This window comes from Colobus angolensis, unplaced genomic scaffold (genome assembly GCF_000951035.1).
Source record: "Colobus angolensis palliatus isolate OR3802 unplaced genomic scaffold, Cang.pa_1.0 Scaffold569, whole genome shotgun sequence".
NCBI classification, from domain to species: Eukaryota; Metazoa; Chordata; class Mammalia; order Primates; family Cercopithecidae; genus Colobus; species Colobus angolensis.
Window position 1 is genome coordinate 1,365,275 of NW_012119254.1, and position 10,687 is coordinate 1,375,961.

Here is a 10,687-nt window from a genome sequence, read left to right on the forward strand (position 1 = left end):
AAAAAAATCATAACCAAATACTGGAAGCTTAAAGATTCTGGTCCCTTTTGTTTTTAGGCAATTTATCATCAACACTTACAGGGAAGAGCTTCCTGACTACAGCCTTTCCTCCATGTCACCCAGAAAACTGTTCAACTTCCTAGAATTTACATGTAATTGAGAGCTCTTGAAGCTCAACCTTCATCAGTGTCACTGTTAAATCACCTCTGCTTTGAGTCTTCCCCTGACCTTTCCTTTCTTCCCTTTCCAGTCTCTCTCATATAAAACAGTCAGAGCCCCCTTTGGGATATAGTTAGAAGCTGCTTGTCGTTGTCTGGTTATAACCCAAGAAGAGCCCAAGATGGGGGCATTCCCCTTTCAAGGGGGGGCATAAAATATCTTTCAGTTGTGAAATATTAGTGTTACTAAAACCCAACCTATAGTGTTTAGATCTAGTCTTGGTTTTCCCCCAGTTACTAACTGTGCGCACTTCCTTATCAGTAAAATGGCAGTTAACCTCACAGTGACCTCAGAAGCGTTGCTGTGAAGGTTAAACAAGAGACTGTATGAGACATGCTTATCACAGAACCTACAATGTTGTCAGTGCTTGATTTTTAAAAATCAATTATTATTTCACAGTAAATATGCATAGAAGAATACATGTTTTAACATTTACATTTTTGTGCTAATGAAAGCAAGCAATAGATTTAACAATCTACAATAGAGATAGCTGATCATTTTAATCTGACCTTTCATTATTTTTTACCAATATGTTTACTTTCCTAGTTATATTTTTATTTAGGTCAGGATTTTTTGAGCAGTTCTCATAGAATCCCCAGAGTTCCATGGTCTTCCCTCAAAACAACACCATTCCTCAGCCAAAGGAGCTCTGCTTCTTTGATCTTTTTTACATTCTAGGCATCTAAACTTGTTTTACTTAAAGAAAGAATTCTTCAGTCAACACAGGTTTTAAATAGTTTGCAATTCTAGGGTGTTATGCGGGAACGAGGAGGCCTAAGAGTGTATTCAGTGTAATGAAGAAACTCATTATAACTTGCTGGGATCATTCAGATTTGCCTGTGATTGTATTAGTTAGGCAGTGGCTGTTTTCCTCCCAGGGTTATAAACCTGGAAAATTAATACAAAAACAAAAGCAAAAACCAAACTCCTCCTTTCCTTAAATTTCCACTTCTCAAGTACAGTGTTTTATCTAGCAAGATCTGCTACTTAGCCACATCCTTGTTTGGCTTTTACTGTCCCTCTCCACCCTCTACTTTCCACCTTCATTTATTAACATTGTAAGGAAGCCTGGAGCATACATGTGTGGAATAGTCTCTATGGCAACACAGCTTGGAACTAATAAGGTTATGAGAGAGCTTCCATTCCTGCATCTGCCAGTGTCACAAGCAGAAGTCATGTTCCTGTAGCAAAGATTGTACCCTACTGCTGGCCAGCTGTCCCTTTGAGCCACCCAACCAGGCACATGGGATACAGAGAGTATATGGCTCAGTACAAACTTGTCACTACTATTGGAAACGCTCAAAGCTGAGTCACTGGTGCCTTCTTCAGAAGGGATGAACAACTCTCTCACTTAAATGCCAGAAAATTCTCTTGCAAAGCAGACCTATCTGGCAGACATATTTGCATCAGAGTAGGGCTTGTTATCAGCAAGGCTGTAAGGTGTCCTCCCCAGTCTTCTGCAGGATAATCCAGGGAACCAGATTATAGAGAAAGGGCAGCTCTCCATTCCTACTCATCTGGCTTAGTATTGACGATGTCCATCCATGCTTTCCTACCCCTGTTCACCTATCCATCCCCTATAGTTCCTGAACTGCAAACCTATTATGTGGTCATAGTTGTTATTTATTTCCATGCTAATCCTGGGCACTGTGTCTCTGAAAAATGGAGATTTGAGAATAAGGCTCTCAGGATACATCTCAGAAGTATTAGGCATTGTATTCATATGACTGCTATAACCACTTACCACAAAATCAGTGACTTAAAACAACACCAATTTATGACTTTACACTTCTGGAAGTCAGAAACCTAAAATAGGTCTCAGTGGGCACGTATCAAGTGTCAGCAGGGCTGTGTTCCTTCTAGAGGCTCCAAAGAATGATCTGTTTTCTTGCCTTTTCTTGCTTGTGGCCCCTTCCTCTGTTTTCAAAACCAGCAGTGGCTGGTTGAGTCTTTCTCACACTGCATTTGCTCTGATACTCTCCTCTCTCCTTCTTCCTCAGTTATGAGCCCTTATGATTACATTAGGCTCACCAAGGTAATTCAGGATAATCTTATTTTACAGTCAGCTGATTAGCAACCTTACATCTACTACCTTAGTTTCTTTTTGCCATGTAACATAACACATTAACAGGATCCAGGGATTAGGACATAGATGTCTTATTCTACCTACCATGTGCATACATCAGAAACCATGGTTATAACACAGGAAACATGACAGTTCCACAAAGCATACAGTTGTGACCTTGTTGCATTAATCTTAACTATCCAAAATTTAATCACACAAACTTTTCCTTAATCTCACAGTAACTTGGCAGTTTCAGTGTAAGAAATAATGATGCTAATTGTGCCACATTCAAAGTGTGCTGGTCCTGAAGTTGGTCTGTGAACTCTTGTTTTCAGCTGCTTGACGGCAAAGAAATAAAGCAACTGAATGTTCAGTGGCTCCGAGCACACCTGGGCATCGTGTCCCAGGAGCCCATCCTGTTTGACTGCAGCATTGGTGAGAACATTGCCTATGGAGACAACAGCCGGGAGGTGTCACAGGAAGAGATCGTGAGGGCAGCCAAGGAGGCCAATATACACGCCTTCATCGAGTCACTGCCTAATGTAAGTCTCTCTCCAAATTAACAGCCTGGGAGCATGTGGCAGCCTCCCTGGCCTATGCTTTGATTTATAAGGGGCTGGTTTCCCAGAAGTGAAGAGAAATTAGCAACCAAATCACACCCTTACCTGTATACAACCATCTGGCCACACTTCCTATTTGGGTTAGATGTTACCTTTATCTGATCACCTGACCCTCCTTGTGAGGAAGGGATGAAAGTGATCACTTCAGGTTTAGGAGAGAAGAACATTTCTGGGATAGGAGAACTGGAACAATTCTCTAGATCCAAAGCTATTAGGCTTGAGGCTCCACCTTTTCAGCCCTAGGGATAAGTACAATGTCTTGGAAGCCTTTCCCTTCAAGTCCAAGTACAGAGTCTGGGTCTCTACCTGCACATGCTGCTTCTGGCCTGCTGAGGAAGCAGGCATGACTGTCCCTCCCCATGTCTCTGCTCTATTTCTCTTCCTTCTTCCTTCTTGCAGCTCTCTCCCAAGCCTCAAACCTCACTGTGGAGTCAGTTTAGTCCAGATGGCTGAACTCATGCCAGAAAAAGGGCTCTCTCTGAATAAGGGTTGAGCCATTAGGGTGACCAGAGTATCATGTAATCTCTCATCATCGTACATTTCATGGGCCCCAAACTTTGTTTACAGTGAATGGTTGAAATCTTTTCTAGGGCTCCCTGGGCTGTTGTCCTATGGGTGTCCTCTGAATTCCTCCTAGGAAGTTGGATAAATGGAACCTCTCACCCCCTCTTAAGCCCTCTTGGGTCCTGTATTTTAGTTTTTGTGTTTTGTCTTGTTTTGGAATACAAGTTGAATATTCCTTATCCAAAATACTTGAGACCAGAAGTGTTTTGGATTTTGGAATATTTGCATGTACGTAATTCACTTATATTTCATGTATACCTTATACACATTAGCCTGAAGGTAATTTTATACAATATTTTTAATAACTTTGAGCATGAAACAAAGTTTTGACTGTGTTTTGATTGTGACCTGTTACATGAGATCAGGTGTGAAATTTTCCACTTGTGGCATCATGTTGATGCTCAAAAAATTTCAGAATTTCAGATTTTGAACTTTTTGGATTGTGGATGCTCAACCTGTATTAACAGTCCAAAATTATATTTTTTCCCAACTTTATTTCAGAATTAGGGGGTACATGTACAGGTTTATTATACCTGGGTATATTGCATGATGCTGAGGTTTCAGGGTACAAATGATCCCGTCACCCAGGTACTGAGCACAGAACCCAATAGGTAGTTTTTCAACACTTACCCCCCTCCCTCCCTATCTAATAGTCCCCAGTTTGTACTGTTGCCATTTTTCATCTATGAGTACCTGATGTTTAACTCCCACTTATAAGTGAGAACATGCAGTATTCGGTTTTCTGTTCCTGCATTACTTTGCTTGGGATAATGGCCTCCAGCTGCATCCATGTTGTTGCAAAAGTTAGGTCCTATATTTTGAAGTGCTTCTCAACCTAGGTAATCTACCCCACCATTATCACCAGTTATGCTCTTTATTCTAAAGAAGTGCCCCCTAAAACAAAGCTCAGGAGCCTCAACCCGGCAGGGAAGATAGTTTCCTCATGAGGCAGGCAAGCAACACCAGGTGGCTCTCTTTCCCAAGATTCCCTTCTGTAGGCTCTTCTTCAGATAACTGCTGACACCAATCTCATTAAGTCCCAGGGAGATGGCCTTGTCTCCCACTCTCCTTTCACAGTCTAGCCCAACTGTAGATAATTGACCCTTCTCCAGGCTCAAACATTTAAAACGGAAAGCTCCAGTCCCCTTTACTGGTGAGAGGATAGTGGTTCTCAAGTATAGACACAGATCAGCATCACCTGGGAACTTGTTAGGAATGCAGATCCAGCAATCCATGTTTTAAGAGCCCAGATAATACTGACGCAGGCTCAAGCTGGAGAACCACTGGGCTAGGGGTTAATAAAACACAAACACAGAGAGTAACTATTAGCTATCTTCTTAAATATACTTTGCCCCTCTGGCATTTGTCTGCCACAGAGACTTCAACCTTTCTGGGATCCGGGTCTCTAATCTGTCACACAGAACACACCTGTAGACACCGTAATTCTCTTCCTCAGTGTCTAGACCAGGAGAGAAAAGGTAAACCCCCTAAGTCCTATTACCTAAGGATCCACTTCTCCTAAGTGATTAATACTAGGATTTACCTCACCCTGTAGGTGACTGGTTTAGTTACCTCCTTCTTGTAAGATTGCCGCACTGCCTTTATCTGCCTCAGCAGGATGAGTACTATATCAAGAGTGCAATGAGTAACCCCTCCTCTCACATGAGACACACTTCAGTGCTCCTGCCTTCTGAGGCAGCCACGGCTCTGGGGCAGAGCCAGTCCCAAACATCTGCCAAAACTTCATCTGGGGTCTTCTCCCTCTATTTACAGGGGGAGACCCAGGGCTGACTGCCACAAACCTAGGGTTGCCAGATATAGCAAATAAAAATAGGCAACGCTGTACTAAAATTTCAGCCTGGCAAGGGCCTAGAAATAATAAAATAGTATTGTTGTCTAGGTTACAAGTGCAGTCACATCCTGTTTCTACTCTCTCCTGAGTAACCTTTAACTGCCATTCCTATCATCATAGTGAATAGTTGGTGACAATTATCTACTGTGGGAAACAATATGGGAAGAATTTTGGGAGCACTCTAACAACAAAAATGTTTAAAAAGAAGATATTCATTTTCAAAGTTAGATATCAAAATGGAATCCTTTATGTAGCACCCATTAAAATTGTTTAAGTGTTGGAGATACTTTCATAAAAACATACTAAAAGGCTAACATCCCAAGAATGGCTTTCCTCAATTTAAAATCATGCAGAGAGTGTCATCTGCTGGTTACAATTAAGATAGGCTTCAATTATTTTATTATGAATAGCTTGTTCAAATCAAATTTCCTTTCTCCTGCCAATCTTTGTCCCAAATATAATGAAACCAGAAGATGGAAGATACTAACATTGCAACGATATTCTTCTTCATTAAAATGCTGACCTGTTTATACTAAAACATATCATCTTAAGGCCCAAACATCTGTTTTTCAAACAGATAGTAAACCTGCCATTTTGGGCTTTTTTCTGTTCTTTCCTTAATTATCCATGAACAATTCTTAGCTTCGAACCTAAATTTTTGGAGTATAGAATCGTTTTATCCTACTTTCTATAAGCAAGCTGTTAGAACTTTACTATCAGTTCTACTTTCACAACAATAAAACCTTATTTACAGAAATATAGCACCAGAGTAGGAGACAAAGGAACTCAGCTCTCTGGTGGCCAGAAACAACGCATTGCCATAGCTCGTGCCCTTGTTAGACAGCCTCATATTTTGCTTTTGGATGAAGCCACATCAGCTCTGGATACAGAAAGTGAAAAGGTAAGAATTTAAATTGAGTTCATTCATACTTGAATCATCAGCTTTAAAAATGCTTTATTCTCCATAGTAAAGAACAAAATGTAGTCAGATTATTGATTGTTATTTACATCACCTTTCAGTAAAATGTAAACAGTTTCTGTAACTGTGATTCAGGAGAGTAAAGATGACACAAGGCAAATTAGTCTTAGAGCATATATGCTTCACAAACCATCCCTAGATCACTTCACGTTGACCTAAGAAGCTGCTTTCAGGAGGTATATTTCCTACTTCTACTGGCAGCATCTCTCAGCAACCATAAGGAAAAGTGGTAGGGTAAGACAATGTTAAAATCTGTCTATACCTTTTAAGATAAATATTAGCAATCATTTCTGATTGGAGAAAAGGTTAATAATTCAGATTATCTGAAAGACCAACTCAGTATGAGATGTTCCCTACTTTACAATACTAAAATTCAGGAGTCTGTGTTTGGTCTTGGCTCAGGCTTCTTGAATTTACTGTGAACTGGATTTGAGGTCTGTTTTCAAGGATGTTGTGTGGCGAGACACATTAGTAATGTTTTTAAATGAGTCAGTGAACTGTATTTACTGCCTTAACTTTAAGAGTAGATGACTGCTGGCTGGCACCTACTGCCGTGGCTCACACCTGTAATCCCAACACTTTGGGAAGCTGAGGTGGGAGGATCACTTGAGCCCAGGAGTTTGAAACCTGCCCGGGCAACATAGGGAGACTTTGTCTCTACAAAAAATAAAATAATTAGCTAGGCATGGCGGTGGGAACCTGTAGTCCCAGCTACTCAGGAGGCTGAGGTGGAAGAATTGCTTGAGCCCGGGAGGTTGAGGCTGCAGTAAGCCATGATTGCACCACTACACTCCACCCTGGTGACAGAGTGAGGCCCTGTTTCAAATTATTTAAAAAAAAAAAAAAAAGTTAGATAACTGCTGCCTCGGAACTAACCCAAACTAGGGTTCAGTCATCTTCTGATATGACAAATCCATTGTTTTCAAAAACCTGTTCTGTTTCACTGATACCTTGTTAAAGAAGGATCTATTGTTGGAGAAATCCTGTTAAAGAAGGATCTATTGTTGGAGAAATTCGTTGTGGAGCTTTTTTTTTTTTTTTTTTTTTGAAACGGAGTCTTGCACTCTCACCCAGGCTGGAGTGCAGTGACGCAGTGACGCCATCTCCGCTCACTGCAAGCTCCGCCTCCCGGGTTCCCGCCATTCTCCTGCCTCAGCCTCAGCTGGGACTACAGGCACCTGCCACCACACTCAGTCATTTTTTGTATTTTTGGTAGAGATGGGGTTTCATAGTGTTAGCCAGGATGGTCTTGATCTCCTGACCTTGTGATCCACCCACCTTGGCCTCCCAAAGTGCTGGGATTACAGGCGTGAGCCACCACACCCAGCCTATTGTGGAGCTTTTTATGGAAAAGGAATTAGGGAAAAGAACTATTATGCGAATTAATCTATGTGATTATGGAATAGGTTGTCCAAGAAGCCCTGGACAAAGCCAGAGAAGGCCGCACCTGCATTGTGATTGCTCACCGCCTGTCCACCATCCAGAATGCAGACTTAATAGTGGTGTTTCAGAATGGCAGAGTCAAGGAGCACGGCACACATCAGCAGCTGCTGGCACAGAAAGGCATCTATTTTTCAATGGTCAGTGTCCAGGCTGGAGCAAAGCGCCAGTGAACTGTGACTGTATGAGATGTTAAATATATTTTAATATTTGTGTTTAAATATGACATTTATTCAAAGTTAAAAAGCAAGTACTTATAGAATTATGAAGAGTTATCTGTTTAACATTTCCTCAACCCAGTTCAGAGTCTTCAGACACTTCGTAATTAAAGGAAGAGAGCGAGAAACATCAAGTGGAGAGAAATAATGGTTTAAATTGCATTATAAATTTTATAACAGAATTAAAGTAGATTTTTAAAGATAAAATATGTAATTTTGTTTATATTTTCTCATTTGGACTTAACTGACTGCCTTGCTAAAAGATTATAGAAGTAGCAAAAAGTATTGAAATGTTTGCATAAAGTGTCTATAATAAAAGTTAAACTTTCATATGACTGGAGTCATCTTGTCCAAACTGCTTGTGAATATATCTTCTCTCAACTGGAATATTATAGATAACTTCTGCTTAAAAAAAAGTTTTCTTTAAATATACCTACTTATTTTTGTGCGAATGGTTAAGCAGTTTAAATAATTCCTGTTGTATATGTCTATTCTTATTGGGTCTTGCAGAACCATCTGGCTTCATTCTTCTTGAACTTGATCCTGCTGATTCTTGCATTTCCACATTAAGGTGGCTCTCAAACCCAAAACACAGATCAATATAAGATTTTAGGAGGTGGGGTAAGGCACAGTTATGAAGTGTGTATTATTCAGATATACAGTAAATACTTTGCATTGCTTTTATAAAGGGTTCTTTAAGGATTTTTAAGATTTTTACGCTTCCAAAGTACATTTACATTTTGTCTTGATAATGAATTACTTTTGCCAGTAATTGGCCTCTTCCAAAAGTGATCCTTCTGACTTACAGATGTTTAAAATGTGCCATGAGTTTAACTACATCTTGATACAAACATGATGAAAAAAGAAGAAAATGTATCACAAAGATTGGTACTCTGGACGACAAAATTTTTCAAATTAGCCAAAAAGCATTATTAACATTGTAAACTATATTTATTATAAACAATTGCTATCTTAAAAACAGAACTTCTAAAAAGAAAAAAGAAGAAGCCATCATCTCCAGGAAAAAAAAAATGGGAAAGGATATAATCAGGTAATTCTCAAAGAAGAAATGCATGTGCCATGCATTTCTCAAAGAAGAAAAATTAATTCAAGATGGATTAGAGATTTAAATGTTAGACCTAAAACCATAAAAACCCCGGAAGATAACCTAGGCAGTACCATTCAGGACATAGGCATAGGCAAAGACTTCATGTCTAAAACACCAAAAGCAATGGCAAAAAAAGCCAGCATTGACAAGTGGATCTAACTAAACTAAAGAGCTTCCGCACAGCAAAAGAAACTACCGTCAGACTGAACAGGCAACCTACAGAATGGGAGAAAATTTTTGCAATCTACTCATCTGACAAAAGGCTAATATCCAGAACCTACAAAGAACTCAAACAAATTTACAAGAAAAAACAAACAACCCCATCAAAAATTGGGCAAAGGATATGAAGAGACACTTCTCAAAAGAAGACATTTATGCAGCCAACAGACACATGAAAAAATGCTCATCATCACTAGCCATGAGAGAAATGCAAATCAAAACCACAATGAGATACCATCTCACACCAGTTAGAATGGCGATCATTAAAAAGTCAGGAAACAACAGATGCTGCAGAGGATGTGGAGAAACAAGAACACTTTTACACTGTTGGTGGAACTGTAAACTACTTCAATCATTGTGGAAGACAGTGTGGCAATTCCTCAAGGATCTAGAGCTAGAAATACGGTTTGACCTAGCCATCCCATTACTGGGTATATACCCAAAGGACTATAAATCATGCTGCTATAAAGACACATGCACATGTATGTTTACTGCAGCACTATTCACAATAGCAAAGACTTGAAACCAACCCAAATGTCCATCAATGACAGGCTGGATTAAGAAAATGTGGCACATATACACCATGGAATTCTATGCAGCCATAAGAAAGTATGAGTTAATGTCCTTTGTAGGAACATGGATGCAGCTGGAAACGATCATTCTCAGCAAACCATCGCAAGAACAGAAAACCAAACGCCGCATATTCTCACTCATAGGTAGGAATTGAACAATAAGAACCCTTGGACACAGGAAGGGGAACATCACACACCAGGGCCTGTTGTGGGGTGGGGGAAGTGGGGAAGGATAGCATTAGGATATATACCTAATGCAAATGACGAGTTCATGGGTGCAGCACACCAACATGGCACGTGTATACATATGTAACAAACGTGCATGTTGTGCACATGTACCCTAGAACTTAAAGTATATAAAAAAAGAAAAATGTATACAGTTTCAATAATCAAAGAAATGCAAATTAAAACAAAATATCATTTTTTTTGCTTAGTAACTTGAATAAAAAAATCTAATATGACATTCCTATTTCTTTCCATTTCTAATGTGAAATGGTCATTGATATAAACTTCTTTGTTATTTGATAATGTAAGTAAAAAAATATAAATATATATATCCTTCAAGACAGCAATTATAATTTTAAGGATTTAAGAGATGTGTAAAACAATACTTTTAGTAGCATGACTTATAATATTGAAAATTGGAAAGATCTAAATATTTAACAGTAAGAAATTATATGTTAAATTTTGGTGCATTCACAAAATGGAATACCATATAATCATTAGAAAATTAAGTTGAAGAATATGACAAAATATAATTTGTACAAAGAAAAAATGGTTGCCAAATGGGTTGAACATTATGGTGGCTTTTTTATATTATATATATAATAT

At 39.2% G+C, this 10,687-nt stretch overlaps 1 protein-coding gene across 1 annotated transcript in view; it reads left to right on the forward strand.

The window, feature by feature from the left end:
• The window catches only part of ABCB1 (ATP-binding cassette, sub-family B (MDR/TAP), member 1), a 225,668-nt gene extending 216,854 nt beyond the window's left edge, over positions 1–8,814 (forward strand). Inside the window, exons 27-29 of the mRNA XM_011961765.1 lie at positions 2,620–2,826; positions 6,075–6,221; positions 7,706–8,814. Of these exons, the coding sequence (XP_011817155.1) occupies positions 2,620–2,826; positions 6,075–6,221; positions 7,706–7,912 (561 nt within the window). The 3' untranslated portion in view covers positions 7,913–8,814. The remainder of the gene's footprint in view (positions 1–2,619; positions 2,827–6,074; positions 6,222–7,705) is intronic.
• The last annotated feature ends 1,873 nt before the right edge of the window (positions 8,815–10,687 follow it).